The following is a 17,553-nucleotide window of genomic DNA, read 5'->3' as shown; positions in this document are numbered from 1 at the left end:
CAACAGATTGCACACAGTGAGAGCCTCACACGGGCTGGGCTCTGATGCGGATTCAGAGGAAGGGAAATGGCTGACACTGCAGGGGACCTGAGCTTCTAATGTCTGGGATGTTTACTTCATTAGGCTGTTTTACATAACAGCAGCCAGAAACAGAAAGGAAAAAAATAGCTGGAGGCAGTCCGCTGGAGTTCAGACCTGGATTCTGAGTTTCAGATTCAAAAGAGGCCAACCAAGGTGGGACCCCTAGGCAGCCCCTTCCTCCCTGGCTCTGTTACTTTGTCTGCAAAGGAGCTGGAACCCTGTGGCTGGGCTCCTAGGAGGAAACCTCGAGCCACCCTCTGAGGGGCATCACAGTGGATGTGAACAAAGATGTAGTTGTCATTGTGATAATTGCTGTTATTTTATTTTCATCCCAAGCCCCTTGGTCCACCACATCCACCTTGTAGTGACCAGGGATGGCCTGGGAAGGAGGGACCAGAAAACCAAGCTTGGAGCTCAGAGGTCTGAATGGAAGGAAAGTCCAGAGGGTAGATGAATAGGCTGGTCCGAGAGCTGCCAGGGCAGTCCAGTGGGAAAGGAAAAGGCAAATGCCATTACACAAGGAACCAACATAAATCCAAGTCCAGAGGGCCGAGGCCAGCGGGGAAGAGCAAACGGGAGCCTATGGCACAAGACGTGGGCAGGACCTGGGGGTGGCTACAGAGTCAGCAGCACGAGGGAGACCAGGGTCCAGGGGCAGGATGTGCGAATTATGGAAAGAGGAGAGGTTGTGGAAAAGGCCAGAGGAGGGGACCAGGTAGGGCTTGGCCAAGCAGGGTAACGCAAGTGTTCTGCACTGAGATGCCCGACAGAGCAGCAGGACAGACGTAGCTTCCCACCACACCAGCCTGGGTGGGGGCTGGATCCCCAAAACTGAGCTAGCCTACAGGCCCCCTGCTGAGGGCAGCCTCAAGCTTGGGGCCAGGGAGCCAGGTGTGTCATTCAAGGATCTATGTTAGACCAGAAACTCCTGGATTTTGATTTCTTCTCCTTTCAGCACATCCACTGAACTGTCCTTGCTTCTTTCAAGTCTCAGGCTCCATCTGTCTGTCGGTCTCCTCTACACCTGTGGCCCTCCCCTCCTCGCCCTCTTTAACCACAGATCTTATTTCTTGGATCCCAGTCTCCAGAGGTACAGTGTGAGTGTGTTTGTGTGTTGTTGAAAGAGCGCCCTCAGGAGGACGGGGGAGCAAGGATGTCAGAGAGGGGGATCAATCCTCCCCTCCTCTTTCCCTCCCTGGCCAGCTGGAAATGTGCCGTGTGACCATCCAATCTAATTAACTGAACTTTCAGTCTTGACAGAAGGAGGCTTTAAAAAAAATAATAATAAATAAATAACTCTAGCTTTCTTGGCTCTCAGCCTCTTGAGAGATAAGGGAAAGGATCTGATTGCAGGGAAGTGGAGTCCCAGCTCCCTGGTTCCCGCTGCCAGGGGCAATCAACTGTGAGCTGTAACCTCCATCCTGAAAACGCCAAGTGGAATGAAAAATCCAGAGTGCCCAAGAGCAGCGACTCAGGAGTCCTAGGGCTCAGATCCTGCGGGAAACTCTGCAGCAGTAAAGCTGATATCAGCGGGTAAGAACGGGTACCCTTCTTGCACCTTCTATGGATGCCTACCCGGCGACCCCCAGGCAAGCTCCTCCTCGATGCCACCAGCCAGCCTCCCTGGGGTCGTCTGATGCAGCTCCACTCTGTGCCAGCTCCTTGCAGAAGCACTGATCTCTTGGGGGTGGTCCTCCCAGACCCTGCTTTCTCAGCCTCCTGGTTCCCCAGGCCCTACCATGGGCCACCCAGGATCCCCTCTCTGCCATCTCCCCTTGCTGGGCCAATGGCCACACGCAGGCCTCCAGCCATACCGAAAGGGCATGCTGAAGGGATGCCAGTGGCACAGAGAGCAAAGGCAGAGCCACCTGGGAAGGCCTCAGGGGCCCTCGGAGGTGGCAGGAGGACACAGAATTCTCCCAACAAGGGCTGCAAACTCAGATGGAGCTACAGAGCATGAGAAGTCTGTGGGTACATTTTCTAGAGAGAAGAGGAAGTGGTACTGTTTCAGGGGCCACCGCAGTGCCAGCCTGCTTCCCCTCACCGCTGCTCATCTGATTTTGTCACATGCAACATATTAAACCAGACAACCCACCTGGAGAGTGGCACTAGCTGAGCTCATCTCCTGTAGCCACCATCCCATCCTCACTGGCCCAGCAACATCTGCTGTCCTGCTCCAGTGATGGTGGGGCCAGGAGGATCTGGGGCAGAAGTGTGGAGCACCCGGGACACACGGGGGCTGGACAATTAGGTTCCGGGGTCACTGGAACCTAATGGGAGGAAGTGGAGAGACAGGATGGCAGGTGGGCTGCCTGGGGCCGAAAGCCACCATGCCTGGGTGGAGTGAGGGCCCAGTGCCAGCTCTGGAGAAGTGCCACCTTCTCCCAGGAAGCTCTGGCCAGGGGCGGGGTGGGAGGACAACAAGCACACACAGTACCTCACCAGCAATCGCCACCCAGCCCGGGTAAACCCTGCCAGTAAGTCACTCGGACAAGCCAGCATCCGAACCTCAGAGACCACCCCAAACACACACAGACACACTCACACTCTCACACACACACACACACACACACACACACACACACACACACACACATCTGGGTCTCTTTCCTATATTCCCCAAGGTAGTTATTATCTCTTTACACTTGGATTTATAAGCCTAGTGACCTACAAATAATTTTATTCTTTTGCCTACTATGCACTTGACCATAAAGCGAATGAGCTCTCAGCCAAACAGTTAAGCCTCCCACTGGTGGTGTTAACTGTTCAGAAACCATAGCACAGTTTTATTTTTTTTTTTTTTAATTTTATTTATTTATGATAGTCACACACAGAGAGAGAGAGAGAGGCAGAGACACAGGCAGAGGGAGAAGCAGGCTCCATGCACCGGGAGCCTGACGTGGGATTCGATCTGGGGTCTCCAGGATCGCGCCCTGGGCCAAAGGCAGGCACCAAACCGCTGCGCCACCCAGGGATCCCCATAGCACAGTTTTAAACCAAATTGTGCTTTTCCCATTTGAAAATAAATTGCCCCCACGTCAAGGGGTGATGACCACATGGCAAATCCCCGATGAAAAAGGCTTAACCTCACTTTAACCAAAGTGTGAAATATTTACCAGTCATTTTGGGGAAGAGGAGATTAATTTCAGGCCTTTGACAAATATTATCTATTAAGAAAAATTATAGGGCAGCCCCAGTGCCCAGCGGTTTAGAGCCGCCTTCAGCCCGGGGTGTGATCCTGGAGACCTGGGATTGAGTCCCGCGTTGGGCTCCTTGCAAGGAGCCTGCTTCTCCCTCTGCCTCTCTCTCTCTCTCTCTCTCTCTCTCTCACGAATAAATAAATAAAATCTTTAAAAAAATTATAGAATATAAGATATTATAGTCAAATTTCAAAATGATAATCAACCTGGTGTCAAATGGATTTGATCTCATTTGCAGTATTTTTTTAATTTATTTTTTTTTCATTTACAGTATTAAAGAGTATAGAATTCTCAAAAAAAATAAAAAAATAAAAAAAATAAAGAGTATAGAATTCTCAAATCAGAATCTGATTTTTTTTTTAATTTCCAAAGCTTGATCACAGGGGTTTGTTAGTCTTTGTAGTTTCTACTTTATTTTAAAAGTGGGCTCATGAGCCCACTTCCCAGCTAATATCAATATCTGACCTTTGCAAATTAAAATCGACATTTACTATCCTTCCCTATTATGGCAGCACTGCCAATTACACTTAGCACCAACTTCAGATGTGACAGATGCGCACCTGCCCTCTGGCTAAAAATAGCTATCATCAATGACAGGAGTGGCAAATGTTCTCGGCCTGCTTAATAATAGCCCATTAGGCCACTTTGTGAAACAGGCAGATAAATCCCTCACCAAAGAGTATCCTACACTTCACCCACCATGGGATGCCAAAAACCTTTGCCCATCAGTCACCCAGATAGCTTTCATCAGTTAAAAATAGAGATCCGTCAGCACCCCAACTCACAAGCATAAGCTGCACACTACAATCTGCAGAACCCAAAGGCACCTTGTTTCAGAACAAGGACCCCAGAGGTGCTGGAGTCAAAGAAGATTCCACAAATCTTAGCGTTGGCCTCCTCTCTTCATCTTTGCCAACACCATGTAACAGGGATGCTGCAATAGGTAATCTATTTGCATTCCAGGCATCTACTCTGGGCAGCCAATAGCATTCTATTGAAATAACTGGTTTCCCTTGAAATGCATCTGTGCCATTTACGCTAATTCTCCTTGCTGAAAAACTTTCACAAACTATCTTAATTGCTTGGAACAATTATACTATATTGTAATTATCACGTTGCCTTGTAATTATTTGCTTTGTGAGGGTGTCCTTCCCCTCCCCCACCCACCTCCACCTCCAGGTGTGAGCTCTTTGAAAGAGTTCCCTGTGGCCTCAGAATCCACTATGTGCCTGGTACACAGAAAAGCACAGTACCTTTGGTTGAATTGAGTAAATATGAACTGAAGCTATGCCAATCACTTCTTCCTTCTTAGATTCTGTTACGACCCCCATAATTTACGTTATACTTAAGTGGTTACTCGGCAAGGCTTATCACCAATCCTGAACATTCACTGTGGGCTTCAGTAGATCAATGTAATGTGGGAAAGAAGTAGTCATTTTCAAGTATTTATGCATTTGGCTCCTTAAATGTCTACCTCCGAAAAAAAAATTAATAACCCTGATTACTACTATCTCTAAGGCAAGTCTCACATTAAAGTCAAATAAGTAAGGCCCTGGGTGGCTCAGTGGTGGAGCATCAGCCTTTGGCTCAGGGCGTGATCCTAGGGTCCTGGAATCCAGTCCCGCATCAGGCTCCCCGCAGGGGGGCTTGCTTCTCCCTCTGCCTATATCTTTGCTTCTCTCTGTGTCTCTCATGAATAAATAAATAAAATCTTTTAAAAAATATCTAAGTTAAATTAGTATGTATAAGCCCAGCTCAACATCTAGTACATGGGAATGCACTTGGAACATTAGCTCTGTCCCCATGTTCTGGTGAGCGTCTCTAGTGATGTCAAAGCCCGAAGGCAACAATTTGGTTAATGCCTTCCTCACTCACTGACACCTGCCCTCTCATTTCAGGCTAGTGGCAGTAACAATCATCCAGACACCTGGTCACAATCTTCCCCTCCTTTCCCCCCAGCCAATGAATCATTGCTCTGTTTTAATTTTACTCGCCTCCCTTACCTCCCACCACCTCAAGCCATGGTTGTTTGACTAAGGCCAAAAAAACAATGGGAAGATACCCTATGGATCCCATATGCAAGCAAAACCTAACTAGGCAACAATAAAGGGAAGAAAGAGGTTTTCAACTTTCTTCAAAATTGACAAAAGATTTAACAAACAATAAAAGACACCACCACCACCGCCTATCAATGTAAACTGAATTTTAGCCCCGTAACAGACACTATTGTGGGGGGACAACAACAAGAAAGAACTGATAAATGGAACAGAGACAAATCGGAACGGCACGTGTCCCTGTGAAGAACTGAGTCAGCATCGAAGGACAGCTTCCCTGACACGGATGAGCAGGACATCCCCATGGGACAGAAAAATAAAAATGGCCAACTAACTCTGCTTGCTCATGAAGTCATCCTCTTATCATGGAAGTTTTTGAGGGTCCCTGACCAGGAAACTCCCTAACCTTTGGAGGCAGACATTCTGACCTCTGTGAAGCAGTCACGCGTGAACCAGGTCCCAAAGATTCTCATTCTCAGGGAAACAGAAACATGTAAGCAGAGGAGGAGCTCCTACCTCTTGGCCACCCACCCAGATGCAAACTCCCAATGCTATGTAGCCTACAACACCAGCTGGCCTCACCCCATACAAAGGATGACACGAGGGATTTATAGGTTGCCACGATAATACTCCAAGCAACTGGAGACACACGCTGAAGTCAGATCCCAGGGGCTGGTTTCATTAGGTAGGTGAAATCTTAAATGTCTGCCCAGGTAACAAAGCAAGATTATCAGTCATTGTCTGTTACTTACTTGTTTTTGCTTTTTTTTTTTTTTAATTTGTTTTTTTTTTTAATATTACATTTATCTGTTGCCTTTATTTGTGTTTTTAAGGTAGGCTTTCCATCCCAATGTGGGGCTTGTACTCATTACCCCAAGATCAAGAGTCCCATGCTCTACAAACTGAGCTGGCCAGGCACCCCTGTTTTTAATTTTAGAAGCAAGCTCTTTAAATCTAATGCGATCAAGGCCAGCGGAGACAATCTGACCCACAGGCACTGACACCAAGGGACTGCTATCGTGCTCTGAAACTGTCCATAGGCCTACGAGGCACATCCATCCATCCAGACCAAGCTGTTGATGGGCGCCCAAACCTCCATGACCTCCAAAAGTCACCGCCCAAGAAAAAAACTCAGGTGTACTTACGAAGGGCATGCCACTCATCCTGACGGATGGTCTTCGTGATGTTGAAAGTGAGGTTCCTGGGGATGGTGGCTGAGGAGTAGTGGTATTTGATGTACGTGCATCGCTCAATTTCTCCTGGCAAAGAGAGACAAGAAACCGAATGTTAATGAGGCAGGAACCATGTCTGGGCAGTTTCTGGGATCCATTTTTCTGTCCTAAGGAAAAAGACTTGTTTCCTATTGGGCCTGGTGACACCTATGGTTTATACAAGGCAATAACTTCGACTTTTCAAAAGGTAATGTCTCCTCTCAGGAGAGTAGAACTAAAGTCAAACACCATCAATTTAAATAGAAAAATACCTCTCTGGCATCATTCAAAGAGGAGATGAGCCAAAGTTTAGGCTGATAGCAGCTTGCTAAGAAAGTAGTGCCTGTGCTTGTTTAACCTTAAGAAAATCAACTTTCAAATGATGGAAGACATGAACAGTTTGTACCCATGGACCAATACAGAACAGGCTCTGGCCTCCATGAGGTCATTTGTGCCTTGTGGAATGGGTGAACCAAAGGGGCATCTTCTCTTTTCCCCATCCTACACCCTAACATCACCTGAGCACAAAGCACCCAAATCAACATCTATCTCCTTGAACCAGCCCCTTCTCAGGCTTCTTGGCGCACGGGGTGGGGTGGGGGTGGGGGGGACACGGGTGACACTCAAGCCCCTTAACATACTCAGCACCTGATCCAATACTGGTAATTTGACTAGTAATTTGACTGGCAAAGCATGAATTACTAACTTATTAAAGTACTCCTCTATCTTAGAGCAGAGTTTCTCAAAGTGTGGTCCAGGAACCATCAGCATCCTCTGGGAACTTGCTAGAAATGTCATTTCCTAGGCCTAATCCCAGATCTGCTGCATCAGAAACTCAGAGACAGAGCCTATAATCTGAATTTTTAATAAGCACTCCAGGTGATTATGTTGTACTCCCAAGTTTGAGAACCACTGCCCCCGAGAGTCTAACAAATTACCAATGTATTAATTCAGAAATCCACCATGTTTCCAAATTCCAAAAGGAAGGACCAATTAGGAGTTCTTCTTTGTTACTTTTGGTCTCCTACACGCATGTCTGCTGATGCTTGCACATCTGGGGAGAATTAAAACTCAGTACCAGGGGATGGTAAAGAATCAAGAAAGAAGTGATTTTTAAAGGTTAGGGGATTTAAAATTTGGTTTTGCACCTGAATGGATTTGGATGGTAATCCATTTTGCACCCCACTGATTTTCAATTTATAAGTGGTGGCACCTGATTGAATCGTTTGACCCCTGGCTCACTGTCAGCAGGGAACCTGGCAATGGGTAGAGTGCAGTAATTTAGACAGTACCTCTCATGAAACTGATGCCTTCTTGTAAATCATATCTGGATAACTGCCCTACTGCCAGTTATTGGCAGACACTCCTCCAATAGGACAGACACTGCCCAAAGAGGCAAAGTTTGAAGAAAGCGTTAGACGCACCTTAATTTTAAATCTCCTGTGCCTCTGTCCCCTTAGCCTATAAATGTCCCAAATGTCCCCAGCATTGCCCCCTGACCATATCCCTACCAGGTCTTCCTTTTTCCCTAACTTGCTATGCTTCTTAGAAAAGTCCTCCATCCATCAGACCATCTCAGCTCATGTTCATACCCTAAACCCATGTGCTCTAACATTCTCCATGAATAGCATCACTTCCTCCCAAGTGGTCTAGAACATAATCAATCCCTGGGCATCTCCAATGCCTCCCGCCCCCTAGGGGAGGCCCCTCCTCCCTGAAATCCAAATGGTCACCAAATCCTGTCAGTTCTACCTCAGAAATGTCCCTGGAGGCCAGCCCATCCTCTGTGTCCTCACCCTCTTAAGTAGTTGTGTGCATACAATGACCCATCTCAACAAACAGCCATATATAAGGAGGACTAACTTGTAGGAAATACTTGACAAGTGCTTCATAAACCAACAGTTTCCAACTTCACTGGTGTCACAGCACACACGGAAGAGATGTGTGCAAAGCTCCCCGGGATAAACAGATGCGGATGCCTGGGCCCTGTCAGCCTTCCCAAGGAAGGAGCCAACATTCCCAATCCACTTGTAACCCTGCATGTCCTATACTTATCCCAAGGACAGAGAACCCTGTCATGGATATGGTCTTACTTAATCCTTCATATGACCCAATTAAGCAGGTGTTCCTAGGACCATCAGCACACTGTGATCATATTTCACAAATAAGAAAATGGAGGTTCAAAAAGATTGGGTGACTTGCCCAAGGAAACAGCAGTGCCAGGAGCAGAACACAGAAGCATCTGACCAGAGCCTCCCTCAGCCAGGACACCCTCCATATACTGCTGCATGGACTGTATTCCAGAAAGGAAACTGTGGTCTCCTTTACACACAGGATAAATGTCACAATCTTCAGGTGGGAAGTCCCAGCCAGGTGACCCTCCCCTACCCTTCCCGGAATAGGCCATATCCATCAGGACTCTGCACCTAGGCTCCTCCCTATTTTTCTTCACCTGATGCACACCTAACCCTCCTAAGAAGTGGCCAAAACGGCAGCTCCTCGGCAGAGCCTTCCCTGCAACGTGGACTGTGCCCTGCAACAGAGGAAAGTACTGGTTCGGCGAGGTCCCTCCTCCCTCTCCCCGTGCTCCTGCCCTACTGCGGCAAGCACACCAATGGGCTGTGATTTATCTGTTTACACGCCTCACTCCCCCACTAGATTATGAGTTTCTCAAGGGCAGGGACTGGTCTTATCCATTCATCTCGGTCTCCCTGGCTCCCAGCACAGGGTGAGCACCAGTAACATGTGCTTTCAGGAAAGGGATGAATGATAGGAGGCGTCCTCTGTAAAAACCACGGTGGACAAGGCATCCAACTGCTTCTGTGCTGTGCAAGGGACTAAAATAATTGAGGCAAATCAGAATAAAAGGAATAAAAGGTGATGGCTGCAGAACTCAGCCTCCAGCAAATACGTTTTTCCTATAAGACAATGTAGGGAGAGGCTTATTTGATCACAGTGAGGAAGGGGGAAAAAAAATATATATATATATAGGCACAGAACAGCCTCTCACTGTACTTTATAAATGTAATCCAAGGGGCAACCAGGTCCATGTTTCTGGGTTTTAAGAAGAAAAAGGAGAGGAAAATATAAAAGGTAGAGAATTGTATCAAGAATACCACCAGCAGCTACTTGAACACGTGTAGTCGAGCAAGTTGTGCTGGACTCAGCTTCAGAGACACCTGGCAAGACCTCACTAGAAATGGCCAGACTGATGCCCATCACTGATGTCTGAGAAAAGGATCTGATGTCTTGGCTGAGATCAGGTTCTTTCAGGCTCAAAACAAACTCAGCAAGTGGCCACGGGTTCCAGGCAGGCTGCGGTCAGCTCCCTCAGCCCCAGCCCACCCAGCCACCTGACACTTGGCACCGCAGGTGATCGGCCAGAGAGCCTGGCTGAAGCTGCCGGCGCAGCCCCGCTGGAGGCCTCGCTATTTGCTTTGCCTTGGGGATGCAAGCATCCTGTCTTTGACAGCAATTAAATTTGAAAGACTCAAATATTGCCTCAGAAGAAAGGCAAAATATTTATCCATGTGTCTGCAGGTCCTGTCAGTGTGCTGGGCTTTTGTAAATACAGGCACCATCTGGGCACCAAATTCATGTGCCCAGAACGTGGCTTCCTGAGACGAATAGGTTTTCCTGCAACGATCCAGAGGGGCCACCTGAGAGGCAGTAGAGAAGCCCATGGCCTTCCCCGGAAAGAGGGACTCCTGTGTTCGTGGCCCAGAGACCTCAGCCTGGATAGGGTGGGGGCACCCTCAGAAGGGAGGACACTAAGCCTTCATCTGTGCTCTGCCTTCCTAGCTGGTGACCCACGTCAGGCTCCGGCTCACATGGGTAGCTAAGAAGGGTTTCAAAAACAGAAAATTTACAAAGCCGAGCCCAAGGTGTAGAGGTCAGCAATGGGTGGGGCAGGGACCTAGGGCTGGTGGCAGAAGAAGATGGTTTAACCCCAAGCCTGGAGAGACGGAGGCACAGAGGCCAGAACCAAGAATGGCCGCATGGAGAGGGGTGATATGACCTGGGGCACAGGTCACAGCCAGCCTGTGATGCGGTGACCAGGAATAAACACGCAACCTGTCGCTCCTCCGTCCCCTAGAAGCTGAACCCACGAGATGCTGGAAGAGGTAGAGGAGCTCAGACGCAGAGAGCAGGTGCAAGGGGGGGGGGGGAGGTGATCCAAGGGGCAAACACAGGCATCCAGCTCACTTCCCTTTTGTCCCTCTCCCCCCGCCCCTTGCTCTTCTTCTATCTCCCTGGCCCTCTCTCCTTCTAAAGGCATCACTCCTGTTCTCCCCTATTCCAATGCCAGCTAGCTCCTCCTCCCCTCCACCCCCCCCCTCAAAGATCCAGGGACAAGGAAGAGTGGGAGACCACTGCCATCCTTTTTCCCCATCTCAAATCCTTTAGAACCCAAGGCCTAAGTGTGATAACTCACATGAAGTCCTCAGTGTGGTCTTTACACACAGTTAGTGCTAAGTATTAGTTATTACTCTCAACTGCTGCCTTTAAGACCACTTACTTACTCCAAGGGGGAAAGACCAAAGCAAGTTGGAAATAACATTAGCAACCACGGTCTACATCAGGACACATACATTTTATGCATAAATACATAGATTTATACATATAACGAGAGAGAAATTTCTGCACTTGATAACCCTAGGAGGCTGGCAGAGCAAGAGCTCTGCTGTACAGTGGACAGAGAAGAAACAGACCAGGGAAGGGAGAGGCAGAGACGGCACACAAACCCTGAATTCTGGATTCTAGTTATACAACACCACCAGTAAGCAGTTTTCCTCTCCTGTGCATCTGCTATTGGCGAGACCTGGTTTCCGAAACACTTATGGAAGGCTTATATATATTAAGGAGGAGTCTTCTTAGGCAAAGTGATTTGAGAGGCAGCCCTGGGACCCGCCCCCCACTCCATCGAAAATTCTCTTCCCTGAACAGGTGTCATAGCACTTCCAATTCTTCCATTACAGAGTTGTTCCTTTGGATCAAATACTGCCCTATTAAAGCTTTAAAAGGGGCTGCCCTTTAAATAAGTTCAAATGGGTAGCACGGAGTCCCTAATACCTAAGTGTGATTAAGATTCTGAAGTCCCCTTCCTTCCCGGGGCTCCTGGAGAAAAGAGCAGCTGGGAAGGGCATGAAGGATCCATCAAGGGAGGGGATGGGCGTGTGCAAAGGCAAACCCACAGCTTTACAGGGTGGGCCCTGAAGGAAAAAAAAAAATGAGGACACAGGAACTCCCCCAACCCTCATGTTGAAAATAGATTGATTGGTGCAACCACTATGGAAAACAGTATGGTGGTTCCCCCGAAAATTAAAAATAGTACTACCATATGATCCAGCAATCCCATTTATAGGTATGCATTTGGAAGAAATGGAATCATTACCTTTTGTATGAATCATTTTTTTAAAATTTTATGTTAGGTAATCTCTATGCCCAACATGGGGTTTAAACTCAAAACCCAGAGATCTTGGGGTCCTTCATCAACTAAGCCAGTCAGGCACCCCTGAAATCACTATCTTTTTTTTTACTATTTTTTTATTTGAGAGAGAAAGAGAACAAGAGAGTACAAGCAGGGGGCATGAGAAGCAGACTCCCCGCTGAGCGGGGAGCCCCACACGGGGCTCAATCCCAGGACCCCGGGATCATGCTCTAAGCTGAAAGCAGATGCTTAACCAAGTAAGCCACCCAGGCACCCTTGAAATCAAATCACTATCTTGAAGAGACATCTGCACACCCATGCTCACAGGAGCATTATGCACAACAGCCAAGACATGGAAACAACCTAAGTGCCCATCAGTGGATGAACAGATCAAGAAAATGTGGGAGGGTGAGTGTGTTTGTGTGTGTGTGTGTGTGTATAACAGTAGAATATCATTCAGTCATTAAAAAAAAAGGAAATCCTGTCATCTGCAACAACATCAATGGACCTTCAAAGCATTACGCTAAGTGAAGCCAGAGAAAGACAAATATTGTACAATCTCCCTTATGTGTGGATTCTAGAAACCCTGAACACACAGAAACAGAACAGACTGGTGGTTGCCAGAGGCAGAGGGAGTCCGTGGTAGGGGAATTGAGTGAACATAGTCCAAAGGTAATATCCCAGCTATAAAAACAGTTCGGGAGACATAATGTACAGCATAGTCACTAGAGTTAATAATGTATATTTGAAGATCTTAAAGGTTCTCATCAGAAGAAAAAAACTGGCAACTACATGAGGTGATGAATGTTCCCCTGGCTTAACTGTGGCAATCGTTTCTCAGTATACACATGTACCAAATCAACACATTGTACATCTTGGACTAACACAATATTAGATGTCAGTTGTATTTCAATAAAACTTTTATTTTCAATTAAAAAAGTATCAGGAGTCAGGTTGGGTATGTGATAGTCAAGTGTACTTAGGAAACATTGGGTTAAATATTTAAATGATTTACTTATTGCCAGACTTGAAGAGTTTTTAAATGAACATTGTGACTCCCCTCACCAGCCACCCCAGAAAGGACTGGTTATGGCAGGCAGACTTTCCCAGACTCCTTTGACCCAAAAATCCTTTTTTATTCAAGAGCAGTTCCTACCACTGAGTTGTGAGTTCATCACAACCAGAAACCACCTCTCTTGTTTACACATTTCTCCCCCGGGGCCAGGTGAGCATTTGGTGCACAGCAAGCCTTCCATATACATCTGGATAAATGAAGAATGGAGATCAGGGTCTGTTTCTTGATCAAATGATCTGTAAGGTCAATGAAGTGGTTGGCTCGGGGTATTTGCTGGCTTCCCCTCTGAAACCATGTCTGGGAGCTCCCAGCAAAGCACCACTGGGGTCAAATGTGTATCTGGGAGCTGAGTTTGCACCATGCCGTGAAATAAACTTGGATCTTTGTGGACGGAACCAGAGCAAGGCCTCTGGGCCCATTGAGGGCACCTTGGGTTCCCATGGCAGCTGCGACAGGCACTCTCGGGAAAGCTGACAGCAGCCTGCACATCCCCCTGCCTCAACACACTTTCTAAAGCTACTCAGTCCACAGCAGGCAGCAGCCTACAGGAGAAGAAGGGGGGGTGGGGGTGGAGAGAGCAACCCTCCACCAAGGGCGTGAGAGCCAGGGAGCAGGTGCCTGAGCCCCAGCGGGAGCAGCACAAGGCATGCTCTGCACAATTACTCAGAAGATGACCCCTAGGACCACCCGTGAGGTTCAGGGCAGCAGGCAGCTCAGCACTGCCCCAAGGTTCCCGTCTAGGCTGGACTGGGCCAGGGAGGCCAGAGGAGGATGCTCTAGAGCAGCGGAGGGACGGTGGGTGGTTTATACACCCAAAAACAGCATGGATGGTACCAAGTAGAAGGCACCGGTCCAACGTACATTGTGGGGTTACCCTGCAGGGCGCCTGTTGCTGCAGGCAGGCTCCTCTCTTTCCTTTTCAGCTTCTGTGCTCTCCACCTTCACCTTCTCTTCCTCTCGAGACTCCAGCATCCTAAGGCACGGTGGACTCCAGGACCACTGCAGAGGGCCCATGCACTTCCCTCAGTGCAGAGCTCCTTTTTTTTTTTTTTTTTTTTAAAGATTTTATTTATTTATTCATGATAGATAGAGAGAGGCAGAGACACAGGCAGACGGAGAAGCAGGCTCCATGCCAGGAGCCCGACGTGGGACTTGATCCCGGGTCTCCAGGATGGTGCCCTGGACCAAAGGCAGGCACTAAACCACTGAGCCACCCAGGGATCCCAGAGCTCCTTCTTTCAAAGTCTGTTCTATGCCCTTGGCACGTGCCAAAGGTCCTGTTGTCTCCCAGGCCATCCCACAGCAACCCGAGGAGGGGCACGTCCTAGTGATGGCCCCCTGACTGGGGGAGGAGACAGTGTAGACCGACCAAGGTCCTGCCCAGGACCCCTCGGCTGGCAAGGAGGAAAGCCAGGGGCTCTCAGCACAGGTATCGTGGCTCCCTGCCTTCCAAGGGTCCACTGGGAACGAGGACTATATCACAGCCCTGTGCCCTATATGTGGAGGGAACTCCATACATTTGTCTGTGAAGGAAGAAAGAAGGGAGGAAGCTCACTCCTTTTCCTCAGTGAGAACACCACCAGCGCCCAGAACACCGGGGTTGGCCGACTGGCCCACCTCGGCCTCAGCCTGCCACCCCAGGCTCACCACCCCCTTCCTGGGGGGCTGACCACCTCTAGTCCTCCCTTTTAGCCTGAGGCCTGTGCTCTGTGCTTAGTACATGGAAAGATTAAGTAGAAAATAGAAACACATGGGGAAAAGAATTGAAAAGCCAACATTTAAAAACAAACAAACATGAAATGTAGTTAATGCTTTAAGTCTTAAACCTCATCTCTTCTTGAAAGGCCATTAAAAAAAAAAAAGCTAAAATGACATCCTAACAGGGAGAGAAGGAAGGGAACCTTCCCTGTAGCCAGTCGGGAAAGCCATCCTCAGATTTTTTAGTATTATCACTGTTGAATACTTGGGCAGCCCCAAGAGTGAGTTTTAAGATTAGAAGCCACACCATGTCCCTGATGAAAGAGCAGGGAAGCAAGCCAACAATGCTCCAGGGGTGCAAGGGGGGCAGGCCAGCTGGGATCCCCACCCTCCTAACCCTGTCTGCAAGTGGGGCAGAAGGGCGACAGGACTGGGAAAGGCAATGCTGGCAAGAGCTCTCCCTACCTAAGGGGCAGCTCTTCACAAAAGCATATTTCAAGAACCCCCCCCCCTCCCCCCCCTCCCCAGGCTCCTCTTAGCACCTTCTGCTCCTCCCAGATGTTCTGAGCCCAAGGATTTGCCAGGCTGATAGCTGCTGCAGGCCCAGCCAGAAAGGGTTTTCTTCATACAGAGGGAAAGTGTTAGGTTTTTATTTTTAATGCTTTCAAATGCTTTCCACTTTGTGTGCTTTGTTTTTATGCTGGTGGCACTGGCATGGCCTTTTAACGTCTGTGTGCACAGCACGGTTTAGGAGCAGCATTCAGGGGGCTCTGCTGACTCACACACGGGGCATTTCACCCTCAACAATCCTGCTCCTCACCGCCAGCACCCCTCACCCTGTGCCCGAACACCTTCGGCTGCCTATACTGTCACACACTGGGGTGCATAGAAGTCCCGTATTTCCACCTGTGGTAAGAGCTTTGAGAAAGAGGTGCTGGTGTTTTTCATCTCTGTCCTCCCCATGGCCAAAACGCCGCTGCGAACTATTGCTATTCGTTGTAACAACGGCTTACGGTTAATGCATGCTCTCCGTCTATTGGGTAAGGCACCAAGCACTTCATCGTGCATTATCTCATTTAATCCTGAAAATTAAGTCCGGTTATCATTTTGCCGATGAGGACAGAGAGGCTTAGAAAGGTATGCTGCCCAGGAACACAAAGCTGTTGCGTGGCACAGGGAAGGGCCAGCCCACCTTACACCGTACACGCAAAGACACATTATGGAAAGCCAAGTTCTTCAGAAAGAGACCCTCTGAGGTTTTGTATCAGAAACAAATGAAGCAAACTTTTCCATTTACAGGGATTTCCAGCAGCTACACGCCTTGCTGCTCTTATCGGAGTAAGACAGAGTGTTGGCTTCCAAAGTTACCCTAATGAGCTGGAGGGTGGAGAGCCCCCAGCCACAGGGGAGGGGAACTTAAGAGGTGTCCACGTGTGCTCCTTTATCCTCGTCCCCACTCCCAGGACGAGCCCCTTACCAGCAGGAGCTGGGGCAAGGTACCCAAGCCCTCAGAGCCTCACATCCTCAAAGGCCAAAGGCAGATAATAGCACTCCCCCCCCAGGACTGATGAGGCTAAGTGAGCCAACCGAACGCCCGCTCCAGTGAGCATCAGTAGACACGCGCACCACTATCAGTTATGTCCCTGGGACACACCTCCTGCTCCCACACCACGGCCCAGAAGTATGTTGAGACTGTCCCTCTGCCCCTCCCCACCCCAAGTCACCTTTCCTTCCACCTGAGCACCTCCGGCTTCCACACCCACACGGTCACAAAACCCAGCACGACACTGGTCACCCTCGAGGTTCAGGGGATGTCAAAGCCCGTCCCAGTTCCACCCTCCCACAGTGAGGCCTGTGCAAACCCGTGGGACCACACAGTCCCTGGTCTGGGAGCCACAGCAATAACCACAGTGGCCTGGTTCCCTGGGAGCTGCACGGGCGACCACATCACAGGGCTGGTCACACAAGGGACAACACGCTAGCACTTTCCTCCAGTGAGACGGTTAAGCCAGCATACGCTTGGGCAACTGCCTTTTCTCATTGTTTGGTCTTTCTGTATTTTGGTTACCTCCTGCAAGATCTCACATTTGTTCAAGCCCCTGAAGAAATTCTTGGATTGTGATCTTGTCATTCCATGAATTAAGCTATCTGTCCCACATGATGTTTCATGACCAAGCCATCCCCATCCAAGCCACTGCTAACAGCCCTCAACAGGGCAGCGTTAAAGAAAGAACTCTGCACGTGCGCGCGCGCGCACACACACACACACACACACAAGTTCCTTTGTGACCAGAAATCAGACCATTAAGAGAAAGCTATTTGGGTAGGACTGTTGGGCCTGCTAGGAATTCACACCCCTGATCCGCCCACCTCCAGGCCCACCCCCCCCATCTCGTCCACCTGGATATCATTCATCCCATCAACCTGTCCAAGGAGCGTGTCCAGAAAGGGGACGAGGCCAGCTTGGCGTGGGCTGTTTGGGCCCTCGACATCAGAGTTTCCTTGCTGATCACTCACCCGCCATCTGTTTAATAAGCCCTTTGGACAGTTTTCCAGATCTCCCTCTAGCTCAGCTGCTCGTCTGTGTTCACAGAATCCAGACGGTCTTCTCCTTTATTGAAAAAAATCGGGACACTACGCTCCTACCTCCAGGCTCACAGCACTCTGGGTACCACGTCTGAGGGTCCGGTCCCCTTTGGCAAACAGGACGACCTTCCTGGAGAAACCACCTCCCTGTGCTCCTCCCTGTCCCTTATCATCTGGTGCTCACACTCCAACTGAGAACAGGAAGGGAGGCCTCCCT

The 17,553-nt window shown here is 49.0% G+C and overlaps 1 protein-coding gene across 1 annotated transcript in view; it reads right to left on the bottom strand.

Annotated features, from left to right (window-relative positions):
* The window catches only part of TMEM178B (transmembrane protein 178B), a 344,335-nt gene that overhangs the window by 225,195 nt on the left and 101,587 nt on the right, over nucleotides 1–17,553 (bottom strand). Inside the window, exon 2 of the mRNA XM_072777458.1 lies at nucleotides 6,481–6,594. Coding sequence (XP_072633559.1) covers nucleotides 6,481–6,594 — 114 coding nt within the window. The remainder of the gene's footprint in view (nucleotides 1–6,480; nucleotides 6,595–17,553) is intronic.

This window comes from Canis lupus, chromosome 15 (assembly GCF_048164855.1).
Source record: "Canis lupus baileyi chromosome 15, mCanLup2.hap1, whole genome shotgun sequence".
Lineage (NCBI taxonomy): Eukaryota > Metazoa > Chordata > Mammalia > Carnivora > Canidae > Canis > Canis lupus.
This window is presented reverse-complemented; position numbering and strand designations above follow the sequence as displayed.